Consider the following 21,352-nt stretch of genomic DNA (forward strand, 5'->3'; position numbering starts at 1 on the left):
TTTTTTTTATTTTTATTTTTTTTACTTTGTATTTGCATTTATTGTAGTTTTTGAATTGTATTTCTCTGTAGCGCTTTGGGTTCTAGAAAAGCGCATTATAAATAAAATTTATTATTATTATTATTTTACTAGGTGGTGATTTCATATGAATTCATTCAAATAAAAAAATAATAATAATGTAAACATAAAGAACGTGAATGAAATGCTACAAATTTGTTTGAATTCCTACAAATAAGCCTCCAATTCACCAAAATGTTAAATGGCTACAAATTTCCATGTGATTGTTGGAAATTACGCTTAATAATACAGCCTAATTTCAAAGGTAGATTTGCTTAGAGATTCTGAAGAAAAACCCAATAAATAAATAAATAAATACTACTGCTGAAAATTGTCTCTTGCTGGTTTATTGAATGCTAAATGATGTGCTATATATAAACACATGTCTCTACAAAGGTAATATACTGTAGGCCTGTCTGTTTTTTTAGTTGAATGAAAGTAGGCCAAGTAACCTGGCTACGTGATGAATCCGACCTCTTATCTTATTCTTATCTTATTCTTATTTAGTCACGTGTGGCATTTAAATGGAATATAATCTATAACGGCAGATTGCATTAGTTTTATGTGAGCACTGTACAAGATTTTATTTCCACATAAAAAATAAAAAAAAAACCTTTTAAGTTCACCTTTTTCACCCGGCTCATACTTCACATATCCACTCCCTTTACTTTATGATTTCCCTGTCAATAAGGATGTTTTCCTGTGTGCTCATTGTTTACCTTCCTGGTATCAAATTCATTCAAATAAAAAAATAATAATAATGTAAACATAAAGAACGTGAATGAAATGCTACAAATTTGTTTGAATTCCTACAAATAAGCCTCCAATTCACCAAAATGTTAAATGGCTACAAATTTCCATGTGATTGTTGGAAATTACGCTTAATAATACAGCCTAATTTCAAAGGTAGATTTGCTTAGAGATTCTGAAGAAAATCCCAATAAATAAAAAAATAAATATAGTTTTGAACAATCTATGTTAGTGTAGCTACCCATAAATAAATATACGTGTGTGTTTGTGTTTGTGTGTGTGTGTGTGTGTGTGTGTGTGCTCTTGTTTTTGTGAAGTATCAGTACACAACTCTGTATAATGACATGGGTATGACAGGTATTACAAGGAGAGGGTGACTTATGAGGACATGACCAACTGTGTTCAATTTTGGAGATTTTATTTCCACATAAAAAAAAAAATTAAAAAAACACATTTAAGTTCACCTTTTTCACCCGGCTCATACTTCACATATCCACTCCCTTTACTTTATGATTTCCCTGTCAATAAGGATGTTTTCCTGTGTGCTCATTGTTTACCTTCCTGGTATCAAGCGCATATAAACCCTCTTATTCCTGACACGCATAAGCTGTACTGATATTTTCTGGAAAGCAACCCAGCATCGCTGTTTGATTTTGTGAAGGTTAGTAACTCTTACATGATTAAAACATTAACTGGAACCAAAATAGTGCACTTCATCTTTTTTCTTTCTTTTTTTTTTAACTAAAATTTTAATTATTGTCAATTTTATTATTTATAATTGCTGTCAATGTGCCATTGAAATTGTAATCTTTTTGATGTATCCTGTTTTAGATGAATAAACAGTTTCTCTTCCTGGTTTTTGGGCTGAATCTTCATGCTGTAACTGCATACACCAATGGAATGGTGACTCTGGCATGCACATCTATGACTCCTAATCATAGAAATAATACTGCCTCTATATTAAAACCTCCATATAGAGTCACCACAGACGTCTCAAAATACACAGCGGGTCAGGTGATCAAAGGTTTGTGACAGGACCTGAAAAAACATAAATTGAATTTCATATAAAATATTAAACAAAGTGGTATCTACAAACACATGATACTAGAGCCATCCTGGCAATGGCTTTTAAGCATCTAACTGTCTTGTGATTTTCAGTTCATGTATGAGTCAGTTTCTCCCAAGTCCACAGTTCGCATCACTGTTTTATTCATATTGCAGTGACATTGCAAGCAAATGAGACTGGGTTCAGGGGCTTTCTTCTTCAGGCCAGGGATGAGACGGGTCCAGTAGGAACTTTCACAGTCACAGGAAACGATGCTCAATTACTCAACTGTGGAACAGCGGTAAGATGTTTACTTAAAAATTAACAATTCTGTTATCATTTGCTTACTGTAATGTCATTCAAACCTTAATGATTTAGGGAAAATCCTTTCAAGAAAGAAGTTTTGCTTTGCATTACATTGTTATTGATCTCTGCTGAAGTGTCTGGATACATATTTACAATGGAAATGCAGACAGTATTGTCCCAGACAGCAACATAGTGTTGGCCCAGATCCGGCCCACATCTGGCCCGCATGAAATCCATGTGGGCCAGACCTGGGCCGAAACTGCTTGCTGTCTGGGGTACACACTGATGTGAACCGGCATTCTTTATCTTTCAGGGCTCAGCTGTCAGTCACACTTCAAATGTTAACAAATCAACTATTGTGGCTCTATGGAAAGCTCCTGACAACAACAACACAGATATTCGGTTCAGGTAAAACTTATTTCACCTGTGTTCTTTTTATTTCACTAATGCTTACTTTTTATTTTGCTTACAATAGTGCGATAAATTTTTCTTTATAACATATGTATGTGTGCTGTGTATATTTAAATCAAACACATCCATGTATATATTTAAGTTTGTTGTTTATACATTAAATATCTTTATGTATATAATATAGGATAAACATATAAATATATAAATGTATATCCATGTAAATATTTTCAAAATTTATGTTTGTGTATTTATATATACATAATAAATATACACAGCACACATACATATTTAATGTAAAAAAAAAAAAAAAAAAATATATATATATATATATATATATATATATATATATATATATATATATATATACATACATACATACATACATACATACAGGTGCTGGTCATATAATTAGACTATATCATCAAAAAGTTGATTTATTTCACTAATTCCATTCAAAAAGTGAAAACTTATATATTATTATATATTATATTCATTCATTCAACATTTAAAGTGGGTTAATATATATATATATATATATATATATATATATATATATATATATATATATATATATATATATATATCAGTGTTGTCTTAAGAACACACTTTGTCTTAAGAACACATTCAACTTTGATGAAAGGTTTTGATCCACTTTAAATATATACACACACACAGACACACACACATAAATTAAGGTTTGTTTGTTGTTTTAGAAAACAGTGCTTTCAAAATTCTGCAGGAGGATTTACAGTTCACTTGCCTCATTGAAAGATGCTTTCAACAAATAATTATTCAATACAGTGACTTTTCTGGTATCAATTTTTTTCTCTGTCATGGAATTAATGGAATTTACGGTCCTTTGCAGGGCAACATTTGTGCAGAATTTCTCTCTCTTCTGGGTTGATGTTCAAAGTGACCCTGTTAGATTCGTGGGCACAAATACAACAGTCACCTCACCCCACGGCTCCAGTCCATCAGTGTCTCTCACAATCTATCTTCTTCTTTTACCTCTGCTGGCAATTATTTAAAAAATGGGTGAAAATGTTCAGAAATCATATCTGTTCAATGTACAATCATTGACGTTTAGTTTCGTATTCAGTCATGTTATATATTTGTTGAAGTACAATGGGAAATAATATTTTAATAATATATTGATTTTACATTCTAATATATAAATGTTCATTTTGTTACAGCAAAATACCGGCCTCATTGTACCCTACTGTTATATTCATATTTACTGTATAAAATGAAGCTTGTATGACATAAATTGATTTGTATCAAATGTTTAGAATATTTTATAACATGCATGAAAAAAACACCACATAGATCTCAAAACCCCTTTAGTTTTATTTCTTCTTCTAGAGCAAAAATGAACACCAACCAAAACAAAATAATAAAAAAGACTTTGTACATATATCATACGATGTGTGTGTATTTATTTTGAAGTGTGTACGAGCAGAATGGAGGCTTCTACAGTACACATTACAGTTGTTTGATCAGAGGACAGTGTGTCTCTATCATCAGTAGACCCACGGCTCCTCTGCAGTCCAGTTACAGGAGCTGCCTTTACCAGGTCCCTGCAGGACCACAACCAGGACCCTGATATAGCACCTTTTTTATGAAGGAGAGGTTGACAGCAATGGGGTTGGAGGGCTGGATATGGTCAGTTCTGTGTTCAGTGCGTCCAGTATGTGGAGGAGGGTCTTCACATTAACTGCAAGGCCACAGTAAGGAGCCAGACAGCCTTCACTGGCTCTTGTTCTTGCAGGACAGACAGCAGGCCTTCCTGTAGTACCAGTGAGTGCACAGCTTCACCCGCAGGACAAGGGCACAGTTAGCTGTTGCTTTATCCTGACAATCATCCTCAGCTGGGGGAAAATATACAAAATAGACAGATTAAAAACACATAAAGTATGTGAAAACATAATTACATCATAAATGAATTCGTATTAAATACAAAATAAATATCAAATAATTTATTGAAATGTGTTTATTTCATAGTTCAGTTATTTTTAAATGTTCAAATTACAATAGCTAAGACTTTATGAATAAATAAAATATGTAAATTTATTTTTTCAGTGTTTCTGTGTTATAAAAGTTATACATCCGTGCATTTAAAAAATTAGATTTATTCTTCTCATGTAGAAAAAAAATACTACTTTAATAGCATAATGAATACATTGAAATATATATTTTTAGAAGTTTAATAGCAGTGAAAGCTATATTAGTTTTAAATGCATACATTTAAATATTTACATTTATTTATTTGTTATTTTGCCCAGGTTAAAATCTCTTTAACTGAATAAAAACATAGCAGTAAAATATATAAAATATTATATATTTAAATATTTTAAGAATTGTGTAATGTTGAAATAAAAGTTTAATGGCAGATATAATGTAAATAATTGAATATAAAACATTTAAATATTTATATTTATTTATTCCCATGTTAAAATCCCAGATAGATAGATAGATAGATAGACAGTGTACACACTTCAAATCTTTGCAGGGATGTCAAGAAACATGCTTTAAGTAGATCTCAGTGAACATCAGCAAGCGCAGGACTGTACCATGCTCTGCCTACTAAATCTCTAAAGCTGAACAAGGAATGTCATTGCTTTCCAAAAACACAAAATTAGCTGCCAAATTGATGACACGCATGATGCACTTGCTCTGCAAAGATTAAAAACAACAAAGCATTAATCTGGCCTAAATTTAACAGGAATTAGCTTGTGTAGAGCAAAGATGAATTCACATGTGCTTTTAATTGAGCTGAGTGTTTTAACACGCACTCGTTGCTGTGTTTCATTAAAAGGTACAGCGTAAACTACTTAGAACTGGCATGATCATATAACAGCAATGCCAGGGTGCGTCCTTACAGCATCTTTCCAAATAAAGATAGATTGGATTTCTTTTTAACTCACTCAAGGCCTGTCTTGCTGAAAGTCTGCTATGCGTAGCCAAGCTTAGATTGGGAGAGCTCAGTTAGTTTGTATGTGTAGTGCTGTGGTTTGCTGTAAAGTACCTGGTGGCTCAGTAGTGCAGGGCAGCACCTCACAGCTCTGCCTGGCCTCTGGTCTCAGTGTTGAATCACAGCTATGCCCCAGTTCTTCTCCTTGATAACACTTCACCTCTCGCACACGCACTCCAATCCCACATGTCTTACTGCACTGCAGGGCAAAGACACAAACACGTGAGAGGCAAACATTTCAATGAGCCATTATCCAGAACAGATCCATCTCTATTTGCACTGATGACTCCCAAAGTGATGTGCAAAAGTCACTTTTATGTAAAGAACACGTTTGTTTAAAAATGGCATAAGAAATATTTTGTGTAATACATAGTATATCATAATTTTCACTGTATGAACCTAATGTGTCAACATCCCAATGCAGTGAATACACTATAACATGGCATAAACCCCCTGAATTCTGTAGAAGATAAAAAGTTGAATAAGAAGCCACACCCCTCCTAACCTGGGACCAGGATGTGGTGAACCACTTGGAGCAGGGTCTCTCAAAACAGGCCGCACTGTCGGCAGGTCTGAGGGATCTGTCACACATCCTTTCAGGGAACTCCTTGAAGACGCCACCCTCCAGCCCTGCACACACCACCTGACGCGTCTTCACCCCACGGCCACATGTGGCATTACACTGGGAACGTTCAAGACAAAATACTGCAGTGACCAGCTCATTAAACACATAGGAGCAGTGCTGTTATTGTTAAATTATACAAAAACTATTACAGTTGTTGGTAACACTTTACAATAAGGTTCATTAGTTAGTGTTAAATAATGCATAACATTAACTAAAAATGAGCAATACACACAACATAATCACTTAAAATGAAAATATAAAAATACAAACTCAAAATATTGATAAATACTATCGTGGCATATAAATAATGCTAAAATAACAATGCATAGGAGATGGATGGGAAAAGTTACTATAAACTGCTGTATATAGGGGCACCTCACCTGTTCCCACTCTTGCTCCACCCAGTGGGCGGGGCAGTTTTTATCTCCACATGGATGCACGGCCAGCGGCTTGAGCTCTGGATCACACTGGCCATCAGAAATCACCTTCCCACTGCTGTTCTTACACACCACATAGCGCCTCATCCTGCCCTCCCCACACGGCCCTGAGCACTTAGAGAAGGAGAAGCAAAGACACATAACGTCATGTGCAATAGACAATCTAAAACTTTCATATTGTACAGGACATTTTCTAAAACCCACCGGCCCCCAGTCAGAGATGGTCCACCTGCGGTCACAGGGCGGCCCCTCGCACTCTCTCTGGCTGTCCGGTCTGGTGGACTCGTTACAGAGTCTGGCCTCCATGGAGCAGCGCACCTCACGGCTCCTCACCCCACGACCGCCGCACCGCGCTGAACACTGTCAGAATGACAAACAACCATTACTGTCGCGTTTCACACACTATTGGGTCTAAACTAAAACTTTTGCATTTGGCTCACCGTTGCGTCTTGATTTAAACTAAATCTGAAACTTAATTAGCATTTTAAATGTAAAAAAGATTTATTACTTGAAACATGATCATCGTTAACAGAAAAATAATAACATCTAAAAACTTTTTCAACATAATTACTAAGTTAAGTAAAGGATTAGTTTACTAAATGAAATCCAATATAAAACTAAAACGAGAATAAAACTATTATAATATATAATACACAGTTTATTTTAAGGTCCAATTCTCGTTATTAACAAACCATTAACTATGACTTTTCCCTCAATAACTTTCTAATTTGCAGCTTATTAATAGTTAGTAAGGTAGTCATTGAGTTTAGGTATTGGGTAGGATTAGGGATGCAGAATATGGTCATGTAGAATATGTGCTTTATAAGTACTATTAAACAGCCAATATGTTATTAATATGCCTGCAAATAAGCTACCTGTAAAAAGTGAGAACTGGTCCCTATACTAAAGTATTAACTCAAATTTAAAATGGAAATGGAAAATATAAAAATAAAAAAACAATTCAAAACATTTTGAAATATATGTCATTTACATTAATTTGCAATTAATATTGCAATCAGTTCACACTCAATTTACGCTTTATTTGAAGGTGTCTTTGTTACAGTGTAATTATACATGTAAATACTGAGTGATATTAATATGCATTTACTATATGGTTAGGGTTAAGATTGGGGTTTGGTTTAGGGTTACTTGCATGAAATTATGCACAATTAATTGTTATTTTAATAGTAAGTAAATGTAATGTGTAAAAACCTTAAAATAAAGTGTTACAGCATATTCTTTTAAAGTATAATATTTCTGTAATAGGTGCTCTTTTTAAAAGCATGCTAACTTCACTTCTTTTTCACTAAGAAAATTGCTTTGGAGCATTTTATATTGTGAAAAATGATACACAAATAAACTGAACTAAAATCAAAGCAGCTAAACGTGCATAAAGGCATCAGTTTTGGCGGTTAATATTCAATCCATGGGACATATATACATGAATTTAAACAGAGCCTTTACACACTGACCTCAGACCAGTCTGAGATCTCCCACTGCGGGCCGCAGCTTTTGCTCTTGCAGGCTTTCCGTGTGATGGGCTTCTGCAGCTCCGCAGCCTGACACAGCTCATCATAAACTGAGCTGTCAAATCCAGGCGCCATCATCTTCCAGCAGCGCACCGTGCGGAACTGAAACCCCTCTCCACATGTCCGGGAACACTCGCTCCAGCGACTAGTTTCCCACCTGAATACAGAATAGAGAATACAACAACTTAAGATCTGTCATCAACAGCATCTGCGGCTTCCAAACATCTACACCTATGAATGTACCTATAGTAAAGCAAATGAAATCAAATAATCGCATGAAGTTTTCAGAAACAAACCTGGGCAGGCACTCTTTCCCTGTACAGAACTCATGTGTGGGCTCCGGCCTGGTCAAGGCATCACAGTAGCTCTCATCCACCTCTGACCCGTCATACTTCACACATAAGGCATAAGATGTGCTTATGCCTACAAACACAGTGTATAGTGTCAGGTTGATTGTGGGTCTGTAAAAGTGTCACTCTTTCTGTGTGTGCTTGTGATTTCACCTGTTGTACATGTTGAGCTGCAGGGCGCATACGCAGAAACCTTCCATCGGTACTTGTCAGACATGCTGATATCACGATCTAGAGATTCCACCTCAAACTCATTACTGCTGGAGTAAGAGAAGAGAGAAAAAAAGAAATTGTGATCAGGTTCATTTTTTATTTTTACTTATGTCACACAATTAAAATATTAGATATTATATTTTTCTTATCTAATGTTAAAACAATGTTTTTCACGAGTTTCAACTATTGACAATTTTTGTTGCTTTCGCTTAATGGTAACAGATAAATTAGTTACATTATAGATATATAATTCTGCACATTGTTACAAAATGGTTTTGCAAAGTAAATTGTTTTGTCCAAAAAAATTAAGCTTAATATAGAAACAAAAATTTACATTTATATATTTTAATATGAAATATATATAAAAATGAATTGCCCTGAAAGAAAATGTTCGTTCAATGTGGTCAGTCCAGTCAAAATATCGGCTTGACAAAAAAAAAAAATAATAATAATCTTTTTTTCTTTTTTTTTCTGAATATTTATGACAAGACAAAATATACACCTGAGAAATTGCTACAAGATTTGATATGCCATTTAAGTAAATAATGTAAGATTGGAAATGGCCAGTCCACGTTTGAGTTGTCTTGTGGTCCTTTCCCAGTTCTGTTCTCCTCTCAATTCAAAAGGCCCAAATACAGCTAGAAAAGCCAAAAAATTTTACTATAAAAAATTCAAGCTTGTTATTTTACAGTACATGGGCTAAAATGAGTGCACTTATAACTCAGCCCTTGAAATTACCCACCCTGACGTTTTCACACTTTGTGTGTTTGCTTACGACTGAACAAGAGTTTGATTCACTGGTCTACATTATCATCAATACAGTTTCTATAGCAGAAAATGTAAATCCCTGAGTTCCTACATATCCATAATTTAAGAAAGGGGTAATTTATTTTTCGTAATTTCATGTTAACTTGCCCTTTGAGAACTGAAGGCTGGGAAAGAAAAACCTTTCTACCTTTTTTCTACCCTAACAAGCACATCTGTGGAAAGGATGCAGTGACATTTTGAAAGATTGGCGCACATTTCCATTCATAACAACTCAAGCCAGACCGTGGCAATAAATATGTCAGAGCATTCATCTAAAGGCTCAATCCGCTCATATGCCTTCCATCTGACCTCTCCCTGTGGGGGGTTTGCACTGGCTCCACCTGGTGGAGCTGGAGAAGGTTGGACCGGTGGCCTGTTGAGTCATTAGTCCTGGCCTCAAATTCAGACTCTTCATCTGGACTGTGCATGTCCAGGTTGCCTGGGTAGATCTCCAGCGTCAGGCTGTTGTCCAGTGAAGAGTTGAGCTTGAGTACGGCACAACCTGTGAGTGCAGAACCGTCTTTACAGGGCTGTCTGGAGCCTGAGGGCCAGGACGCTCCATCATAGAAGAGACTCTTCAGCACCGGTGGAGATGTGTGGTTGGAGTCACTGGAACTAGACGAATCACCATCAATCAGGTTGGAATCAGGGCCTGGACAACAGCAAAGCATTTTTAAATGCGAAATCAATCAATCAATCAATCCAAAACAAATTAGTCTTAGACTTTTCTTTATAGTATTCAATTTATGTACAATATATACAGTACATTAACTAAATATTAAATGGATATTTTTGATGACTTTCACAAAATGTACTCTGTATTTAACAAAATATAAGCTACAATTCAAAAGTTTGGGTTCGGTAAGATTAAGGACACATTAAACTGATCAAAAGTGACAGTAATGGCAGTAAAAACATTTATAATGTAAAGGTTTCTTTACACATAAATGCTATTCTTTTCAACTTAAACTTTGTGTGTGTGTGCTCTTGTTTTTGTGACATATCAGGACACAACTCTGTAGAATGACATGGGTATGACACAGGTATTACAAGGAGAGGGTGACTTATGAGGACATAACCCATGTCCCCATTTTTCAAAACGCTTATAAATCATACAGAATTAGGTTTTTTTGAGAAAGTAAAAATGCACGAAGTTTCCTGTGAGGGTTAGGGTTAGGTGTAGGGTTGGCGAAGGGCGACAGAATATACAGTTTCCACAGTATAAAAACCATTACACCTATGGGATGTCCCCACTTTTCACAAAAACAAACGTGTGTGTGTGTGTGTGTATATACTGTATATATATGTATTCACCAAAGAATACTGAAAGATATCATTGATGTTTTCAACAAAAATCTTAAGAATATATTAATATATTAATAATATATTATAGATAATAATAAGAAATGAGCACCAAATTATAGTGACTGAAGGGGCATGTGCCACTAAAGACTGTAGTAAGCTTTGCCATCACAGGAGTAAAATACATTTTAAATATATTCAAATAAAAATAACAGTTATTTTAAACTGTAATAATATTTAACAATATTACTGTTTTTTATGAAGTGGGTTACATTGGAGGGGTTTTGTTAAATGTGAGCCAAAATCATCACAATTAAAAGAACCAAAGACTTAAACTACTTCAGTCTGTGTGCATTGCATTTATTTAATACACGAGTTGAAAAAAAGTGAACTTTTCCACAACATTCTAATTTATTGAGATGCACCTGTATATTAAGCATTTACAGTAAAAATAATATTAGCATATTAAGCATGTATTTAATAAACTCTTTAGTATAGCTAATAATAATAAATGATTTTATAACTGTAGCTACATCCATCATAAACTGTAATACAATTAACCAGACTAAGTTATACCTGAATTATTGTACAGTACGCCTAATTATTGCAATATGAACACTTTTCAGAACCTTTTTTCTGTTACAGAGCATAAACTGAAATATATATACATTTATACCATACCTCTTTAAATTCAAGTTCTGACACTGATGTTGCTTTCACACTTTGCTTTTTTTAAAACTACATTTAGCTGAGTTTGAGATCATTTTTCTTTTTGTCATAATTTTCCCATGTTTACGTCAATAATGACCCATACTGTAGTTCATATGAAAGAACACCCTTTTCCCTAAAAGACCCAAAAGCAGGTTTCAAGCTTTTACACAAATCAAATGAAGCTAAACTTTATGGTCAGACAAAAACCCAGTCAGTCCGTACCAAATCCTCTAGAGTGAAAGCAACATGAAATGCCAGTGAATGAACCCAAAAAGCATACTTACCAAAACTACCTTGTGCCTCAAGACGGTGCATTTCATCATCTAGCTCGTTCTGGAGGACTTCACTGGCAGGTCTAAACAATACCAGACCAGGCAGCTCACTGAAGTTTACAGAGGCCTTGAGCTCCCACAGCAGCTCCTCGTCACCCACATGCACATCCACATTATCTTGAGGTCCCAGTGAAGTGCTCTGGTTGCCTTTCTTTCTATACCCCTTACGAGCCTCAATTTCATTATGAGTGGAGGAGAGCTCCGTAGAGGACGTGTTCACCTTCTGCTCTTCTGCTGAGGGGTCCTTGGATGTCTTTGACATCAGGTTGCTTATTTGAGGTTGCTCAGGTGTAGAGACCATGGGAGTTGCCACCCTCAGCTCCGGAGCTCGAGGAACTGTATATTCATATGTGATGTGAGGCATCTTTCCATTGAGGTTGTAATACTGAACAAAGAGAAAACAGGAACTTAAAAAAAGACAAAATGATACTATATAGCAGCTGTCTGAGATATTAGCATATGAGATAAAAATAAAAACCTGGTTGTGATGATTTTACATACCTATATACCTACCATGACATTCAGGGCCTGATGGGTGGGACCCTGAGCCATGATGTACTCAAAGCCATCAGAGAAGAGGTTAGCCGGCCTCCTATACTTAAAGACTGTCCCAGCAACATGAAAGTTCTGTGGATTGTCAATCATGCTGTTCCCATTGAAGAAGAAGTGGCCGGCTTCATCAGACAGAGCTAGAAGATGATCAAAGATGCATTTAATAGTTTTTCTCTGTTTTCTTTGCCCACCTGAATTTTGACAGATCAAGCCAAGAAACTCGTACCCAAGATGTTTTCAGTTTTCCGCCGCTCTATGATCTGGATATCAGTAGCACCAACCGGTATATTGGTTATGAACACATAACCTAAAGACACAATGACAAATGAATACAATTGGAATTATCTGTCATCTGTTCTTCAAAATATTTTCTTTTATGTTCTACAGAACAAAGAAAGTGATTCAAGCTTGGAATGATATGAGGGTCAACAAGTAATGACATAATGGATTTGGCTGAATCCATCAGTTTTTGTTATCCCTTTAATCTATAAATAACTGTATAAATGGTAACAAATTTGGCCTGGTCTATTCAACTCTTAATGCTAACATAAGGTATACCTAACTGTGTGATCCCTCTCCGGTAAGATCCTGAGACACGATAACAAGAACCTCCGTTTCCACCACAGACTCCACATTTGTCTATGGTTTTACTGGAATACAATTTCCCATCACACCCTACCACCTGCAACCAAGAGAACAGAACGGTTAACACTTGATTTCTCATGAACTGTCAATTGCAAAACTGCTTTGGCTAGAATGTCAAGCATCCTCAATATATAGCATTAATGTAGCCTTCTCAACTTATTGTACATGACCTTGGCTACTTGAAGCTTGGAATAATCTTTGCACCAAATATTATTCCGACCCACCTGACACTGGCCCTCAATGCAAACCCCCTGGTAGATCCCGTCCCTGCAGAACGTCCCATCATGGGCAGGCACCAACAGCTGTCTTTCTCCTGTGGTTGTGGTACACTGGAGGTCACATGGCTTGTTGGAGATGTTGATGTAATCATCTGAACAGGAGGTGACATCAGCAAAACATCATTACGATCTAGGCTTCAGAGAATTCCTTTAGAGATAATAGGTCTTTATGGTCTTTATTGAGAGGCCTCTTTTGTACATAACAAGGGACTATTGGCTGAGGAAATAATGCTAAAGGGGCATCTGTGAGCTATAATAGAGCTGGCCAGGGGCCAAGACAAGAAATTCAGAAGAGTCTAAAACACTGAAAGGCTGAAAGACAAGGAAGCAGAGATAATTAAAGCGATTTGAAAAAAAACAAAAGCATGGAGAAAGAGTTGGAAAAAGAAAACACTGAGGGACGTTTTTTTACCCGGATAAAGTGGAACCCACTCATAGTGCTTCCTGCCGAAGGCTTTGGCATTGAACTGAGAGCACTGGTGCTGTTTGAAGCTGATTCTGCTCTTTGGGCACGGCTAGGCAAACATCCAGACAACAATAAAGACAGCTCGTGAGCCAGGCAGCAGGTCAAACAGCCTGCAGATATTAGAGCTTCAAGCCAACATGTGTAAAAAATGCACAGTTATGCCAGATGGCTTGGATGGAGTATTCCACCCAACAACACAACCACATTACTATGGGTTATCCTTTAAATACAGTGTACACAAACATCTTCATAAACGTTTGGCCATACCTGATTCGTACACAGCTGATACTGTTTGGACGGTCCAGCGCAGAAGGAACTGTTGATGTTTTGGGTCGACGTCAGTCTGAAAAAGGGTTTTCTGTATATAAGTCCTCCACATCTTGATGGGACATTCAATATTTACTCATTAATGAAATTATATGAAGATATCAAAAGTTCTACGAATGCACCTACCTGAGTTGATTACGATTTTACTGTTACAATGGACTTTTTTATTTTGTCTTAAATACAAAAATAATAAAAAAGTACAAATAAATTCAATACAATAAAACACTTCAAACTTAAATCAGTCGTTATCAGTGAATTTAGTCACCTCAACATTAAAAAAATGATATTCATTTTCAGACTTGTTAGATAGATTGTATTTAACAGTCAATAAATGATTAGTTGTTTTTAAAGATAAATTTAAATTTAAACGAGGGCAAAGGCGATATAAATGTAAGCATAAAAGAAAATGAGCTGCACAATTAAATATTCAATATCAAACATGAATATCCTTTGAAAATCTGTATTTTTTCTACTTTTATCCTAGGGAACACATGTTAGGATTGTTAGCCTGAATGCAATGTAAGTCGCTTTGGATAAAAGTGTCTGCTAAATGCATTCATTTATTAATTGAATTTAATTTACTTTTCTATCATTACTACTGAATAAAAACTGGGGACCAGTTTAATATAATTGATATACTGTTATAGTTAATATTTTTAATTAGCTTTTATTTTCTCTACTTACTGTTTTCCTTTTTATTTAATTTATTTATTTATTTTTATTTTTACATTTATGTTTATTTAGTTTCGTTTTCGTTATTTTATTTTATATTTCAGATTAATTCCACATAGTTTTAGGCAATAAACTTTTTAACCGGTAACAGGAGTACTTCAGCATCCCATACTGGTAACCAGCATCCATATCCACAGCATATGCCACTGGGATCCCTCTAAACGTTTCCATACATGATTCCCCTCATCTTTCTAGCTCTCTCTGTCCCCTCCCCCCACACACACACCTTTCACTGCCTCCACCATACTGGGAAGTGCTAATGGGAGCCAGCTGGACTGGCTCAGCTAGGGCCCTTATCTCCAGTGGAATCTCCCCGAAATGTTTGACCATTTGCTCTAAAAGCCATTTTATGTATATGTTTGTCATTCTGAGCAGAATGCCCTGTGTCATGTGGGCCAGTGGATTGATGTTCATTCCACATGACATTCCTCTAGGTGCTCTGGAGGATATTAGTCAAGGGGGGATTCTCTCCCATTTCCCCCTTTTCTCATGTGAGGGTTCACTTGGGTTTAGTCTGTGCTCTTGTATAGGCTGATTAAGGGATATGCTGATCTATATACACGTTTAATCTTAAATGGATGAAAAAAAATCAGTTTTCATATTTTCCTGTTTAAAATAAACTAAAACAAAAAATACATTTAAATAAATTGACTAGCTACAAATGTAAAAATACATTTAAAAATGAAATAATTTAAATTAAATGTAAACAAGATGCAGATCAATCATGTTAATTAAGTCAAACAACATGAAAGAGAAACTGTGCATTCAGGGCCAAATAATCCCACATCAAATGAATTTTGTGACCTTCAAGTTGATCGTGAGTGACATTACCCGGTGTGAAAAGAGAGAGGGTTCAGACCAGGGTCAAATTGACAGCTCTCACAATGCATCAGACCTGTCACTTCTGATTAGTACAGAATCAGAGGCTCATTTTTCCTCGGGTGAGCTGGATCTAAATGAGCTTGTGTAATATCTGTGAGCGGTGTACCTCTGCTGCAGACAGTGACGCTCTTGAGAGCGCACTCCTCCTCCGCAGGTACGGGAACAGGTGGACCAGCTGCTCCATTCACCCCACCACTGCGCTACCTCGTCTGGCTGCCTCTGGAAATCCTCCCTCCCCTCACTGCTGTCCTGGCAAAGACAGAGACACAGTGCTTCACTGCTGCACACTTGCATGATAACATGGAAAATCTGTAAACAATGGCAATTATTGTCAGACACAAGCAATTCTCTGTGTAACTTGTGGGTAAAAGCGGTCATGACTCTCAAGGCACTAATATTAATCAAATGTTGTTGTAGTACAGATCTTGTTTCCTATGTTGGAATCAAGCATTTATAGTAAAATATTAAAAACTGCACCTTATTTAAAGAGAACGGTAGAAATGTTATTTAATAAAGAATATAGAGACATTGGAATTAAAACCACTTGTCATATCGCAAAGTTTTTATATATTTTTAAATAGATAAAATTGGGATATTGTATATTGTAAGTATTAAAAACTAAAAAAAAATTATTACATAGTTTAAGACTGAAAGCAACTTAAGACAACACATTTGCATATTTAACATTAATAAAGTAAATAAATAAAGTATTTATAGCTTGTTTGTTGGACTCAAATACCTGCTGTGAAGTATTAACAACTCACAACTTCATTAACAATGCATTTGCAATATAACACAGAATGTGAAGATTCCGTAGTGGTGATCCTCTTGTATATAAGTAGTAAAAATGAAAGGGTAGAATAGAGTCTGTTGTGAATAGAAAATAAAGGGCAGAATAAAAAAGAAAAATAGGACAGTAAAAAAAAAAGATCTTTGGCTAAAATCTAAAACAGACTGGCTGTCTATGAATTTTCATCGAAGAAGCCCAGACAAGCCTAGACATTAAAGTTTAGAGAGACTTTGTGACTTGAGAGAGAGAGCACAGTGGAGGGCAGTTTTAGGGAAGAGATGGAGTCGAAGGTGAATGGAGCCCCCCTAATGGCCCAGATGAAAGGGCCAGCGACTGTAGGCAAATTAAGCAGACTCCTGTTGTCTAGACAGCAGGTTAATCGCTCCTCTTCAAGCCGTGCATCAGTGAACTTTAACACAACACAGGCACGGCTCCATGGAAAGTCTTGTGAAGCTCTCAAAGAAAAGAGTTAGATCTCATACCAGCTTTAATGGTCAACGTTCGGATTTTGGTATAAGGAGGAGGATTTACACAAAGACCATTTTCTTCCTAGAGCTTTATGCACCCGTTGACCCATCCTGAATAGTGTGCTGTTTAATCCACAACTGACATTTGGAAAGTTATGGTATGTTTAAGCTTGAAATCCACTTGTCTGAAAGGGACATTTTGACATAGATGTCCACTTACTGTCTTTTTTCATGACTGAGTCTCTTTAGAAACACAGTTACAGCAGAATATAGACTTACAGTAAAGTATGACCCTTAAAGTAAAACACTTACTTGTCCTGCAGGCTTGCAGAAATGCATAATTGTATGTTTAGCTGTAAGGGAGTCTAGAAGCCCCTCTACAAACCCAAATAGCTTGGCAAGAGCAAATCCAGTGACCCCCGCCCCGAACGCAGGGGATGTTAAGGGGATCTTGTCCAAACAAGAGTCTGCATGTCCACATGTTTCTTATCTGAATGCCCTCTGGATGTTTAGATTCTAAATATACAATAGACTTTTCCCCACTTTCTAATGCATCCTAAAACGGAGACCCCCTAAGGAGACCACATGGGGCCCGATGAGTTTCGAAATGTCACTTCAGTTGAGTTTAGTTTGCTGATGCTTGAACACGGCGCCAGTCAGGTCGAAACGGTCATAAACGTGCTGAACTGAGCATCAAAACATATTTTATCGAACAACAGTAATATTGCTTTCAAACAGCACGGATGAATAAGGCCCATAAATGTTAGACCAAACAAATGAGGGAAGGACAATAAGCTATTTACGGACTACTTCCAGAAAACGATCTAAAGCTCCACATTGACATTCTTTTGATTCGAATCTTTTCAGTGAATCAGTAGAATCCGATTCAACACCTCTTTGAATGATTCATTCATGAATTGGACTGAATCAACGGTTATCTAGTCAACAACTTCGAATGGCTCTCTTAAATTGGGTGAAATGTTTAATGGTAACCAGTACAACTTGATTGAATTTAATGACAGCTTTATAAACATATATATGAGTTTGTTTTAAGAAAAAACTAAAATAAATAAATAAATAAATAATTTAAATTATTTTTAGAATCATTCAGTATAAATTCTATTTCTTTTAACGATCTAAATGACTAGTGTGGCGATGTTTTTAAGAGATTAATCATGGCTGCAACAACACAAAGTAACAAAATTAGGTCAAATGTAGGCCTAACTTTACTTTAAAAAATGCTTTGAAATGTTTATAAAAAGTTGAAATGTTCATTTATTTATTTACGAACATTATTTAAGGTTACAAAAAAAGTTTCATCAAGTACAACATTATAAGGACATTTTGAGAATGCTAATCGCAGAACGTTTTTTTTTTCAACATTATGAGAATGTATATTAAATATTAATGAAGTTATATGAACGTTCCATAATCATTAAGTATTTATGTAGCCTAATGTAAAAAAAAAATCGTAAAGTGTGAGAACATTCCCCGTTAGTTGAGAAAACATTTTTACCTTTGAAGAAGAGTACGTATACACGGGACCGTTTGATGACGTAATTACGTGGTCGCTGAATTTGTTTTTTTTTAATAAGGTTCTTTGAAACTAACTGTTCGAAAGAACCGATTCGCGGAAATGAGTCGGAGTTCTAATCACTAGATTCACCTCGATTCAACTCACTCTTGACTCAAACATGCAACAGAAAGAAAAGTTGTCACCGGCACAGAGTCCAGAACCCAAGTAAAAAAGATTTTCAAGATTATTAATTCACTTGTAATTCATTAATTAGCTCACGAACTGTTGAAGTACGCTCGCAAAATATATAAAAGTGCACGCGGTTTAATAAATCGCTATCAAAATCGTAAAAAAATAATGTGCAGCTTTAATATGGGAAATTCCAGACATAAAAACTCCAGCTGGGCTTTGATCTCAGAACCCTAAACACCACAAAACGCGGTTTAAAAGAGCAATGCCGTGCTCGTGCTCGTGGTCAAAACCGTGTTTTGGGGTGAAAGTTTGATGTTAAGCCCGCCACAGTGGCTCTTCTCGTTTCCCGCATTGTAACCGGCATTTGTAACTGAGTGCTTATTCAAACCAGCGTTAGTACATCAAGACTTCGACTTCAAGCTCAAAGAGTGTTTCACAGCGATCTGTAGAAAAATGAACGCGATTTACCTTAACATTTGCACCTGCTGCCGTATTATTAATCCATAAGTGTAATACAAAGTAGTGTAGTAGAATATGTCCGAATCTTGCAGTCCAGAGACAGTACATGGTTCATTTGAGAACAAGGAGACCTCGCCCCCCTGATCTTAACCAAAGACTAAAGAGAGAGAGGGGCTCGCACTTTGAGGTCTAACGGTGAATGAAACCCTTGATGCATTAATGGCTTTACAACCTGCTGGAAGAAAAGAAAAGGGGGCTGGTCAGACCCACTGTGATTGACCTTGTAGATTTCAAAGTACAGCATCCATCTCTACTAGGATCCAGAAACAGACGTCTGCCTTCATTAGTCATGTGAATAGTCTGAGTGAACTACTAATAACAGGACAGTTACACAAAGGCGCTTGGAATCACCTGGCAATTTTTAGCAGCCTTATCCCCTGATCACAGCTTTCATGTTATTGCCATATTTTTCAAAAAACATCCAATTAATTTGAGCTGCAAACATAAAGAAATGCAAAGGAAATATTTACAAGGTGAAATCATAGGATTTTAAAGGGTCATTTGCAGTTTTCCCTTGTGCATATAGAAAACATGATAAATTGATGGCAGTTGTGAGAGAAATGTAGATCTAAGCACCAATTTAACTGCAAATTAACCTTTAAATCGTGTTGACTAATGTCTAATGTTTCACAGCAAATCTACTGCACTACACATACATGCCCTCAAATATTCATCATAATAATCATAGTATTTTTTGTTTGTTTTGTTTTGTTTTGTTGAAAGTCAGAACACCAGAAAATTCTGGTTAAAAGCTTTTTGTAACTATAACAGACACAAAGGTTAAGAGGAAAATCAAAATGCACATTATTGCAACTTTGACTGTATTCCAATCACATAAGCTATGTTCTCATGCAACAATAAATTTAGGTTTCTGACAACAAAAGCATGTTCAGACACCCCACCAAAGAACCTGTGTTGTACCACTGATTTCCTAGACTGTACATTCGGCTTGAAAAATTACAGCTGCATAACTTAAACCCACTATTATATAGATTTAGAAAACATGTATATAATATAACTTAGTTAACTTTACAGTAAAAACAGAAAAACATTGCATCTTGTAAAGCAAAAGCTGCAAGCTGATAATAAACAAATCCATTAAGACGTTTTTAACGTCAAAATGTTGCTTCTGGATAAAACATGCAATGTTACAAACAACACAGATGGTCGTTGATGGACTGGAGTGCAGATTACTTGTGGATTACTGTGATGTTTTTATTAGCTCTTTGGATTTTGGGCACCCATTCACTGCAGAGGATCCATTGATAAACAAGTGATGTACTGCTAAATTTCTTCAAATCTGAACTGATGAAGAAACAAACTTATCTACATTTTCAACAAATTATCATTTTTGGCTGGACTATTCCTTTAAACAGCCATTAATGGATGAGGATGTATTTTTAGGATCCATCAGTGACATACACAGGATGAAAACTCCACACTGGAACATTGCCAGGCTGTTGCAGATACTTGATATATTGAACAATAGACACCTGTGATGAAAAACATGACTTTTGATTAAAGACCTATGGCAGCATACTTGTAGGTTTGAGTCAATGACAAGAACAGCTTCAGTGCCGGTTCACACTGCTGAAGGGCATTGTACCTACACAATAGACTTTTGTATGGATCTGCCAAACTAGAGGAATCTTTCTCTTACAGACACTGACATATGGACATTCCCACTAAAATAATATGAAATGCAATGATCAAATGAATAAACACAAAGAGCTATCTGTCAGGTATTTTGGAGTATCCAGGACACTTAAAAATCCATGACACTATCATTATGTTAGACAGCTATGAGAGTATTGGATTAATAATTGGATCGTAAAACAATCAAGTATAGTATAAGGTGTTTATATGCCTTTATAATACAAGCAGATTTAGAATTTACATAGAACAAAAAAACATAGATTGAAGAGACTTATTTACAAATAAAGCATTTATTTGGACTGTTGTTGCTTTTTGCAAAAACAACAACAACAAATAAAACTTTCTCAGAAATAATCTTCTAGTCTTTTTATTTATGCACAGTGATATTCATCATTAAGTCAGTTTGCCTCAGGTTCACAAGCATCTTAGAAGAGAACATATCCACTGATGTAATTCATTAATCTGCATGTTCTACAAATTTTGA

General features: G+C 35.8%; 2 protein-coding genes across 2 annotated transcripts; one reads left to right on the top strand and one right to left on the bottom strand.

Moving 5' to 3' along the window:
* Positions 1–1,360: 1,360 nt before the first annotated feature.
* Positions 1,361–3,986, top strand: LOC127950589 (putative defense protein 3). The gene is made up of 5 exons (XM_052547734.1): positions 1,361–1,468; positions 1,639–1,831; positions 2,029–2,153; positions 2,472–2,566; positions 3,435–3,986. Exons 2-5 carry the CDS (start codon positions 1,639–1,641, stop codon positions 3,595–3,597), a joined length of 576 nt encoding a protein of 191 aa, XP_052403694.1. The 5' UTR covers positions 1,361–1,468; the 3' UTR covers positions 3,598–3,986.
* Positions 3,987–4,099: 113 nt separating this feature from the next.
* On the bottom strand, positions 4,100–17,324 carry LOC127951381 (ADAMTS-like protein 2). Its single transcript, XM_052549252.1, has 18 exons — positions 17,298–17,324; positions 15,835–15,977; positions 14,055–14,130; positions 13,734–13,836; positions 13,268–13,413; positions 12,957–13,080; positions 12,625–12,705; positions 12,360–12,535; positions 11,799–12,231; positions 9,811–10,153; positions 8,635–8,741; positions 8,428–8,554; positions 8,075–8,288; positions 6,807–6,962; positions 6,546–6,716; positions 6,046–6,222; positions 5,595–5,739; positions 4,100–4,437 (listed from the first exon to the last, which is right to left on the bottom strand). Exons 1-18 carry the CDS (start codon positions 17,322–17,324, stop codon positions 4,316–4,318), a joined length of 2,871 nt encoding a protein of 956 aa, XP_052405212.1. The 3' UTR covers positions 4,100–4,315.
* Between the last annotated feature and the right edge of the window lie 4,028 nt (positions 17,325–21,352).

The sequence above is a fragment of the Carassius gibelio genome, chromosome B2 (genome assembly GCF_023724105.1).
Source record: "Carassius gibelio isolate Cgi1373 ecotype wild population from Czech Republic chromosome B2, carGib1.2-hapl.c, whole genome shotgun sequence".
Lineage (NCBI taxonomy): Eukaryota > Metazoa > Chordata > Actinopteri > Cypriniformes > Cyprinidae > Carassius > Carassius gibelio.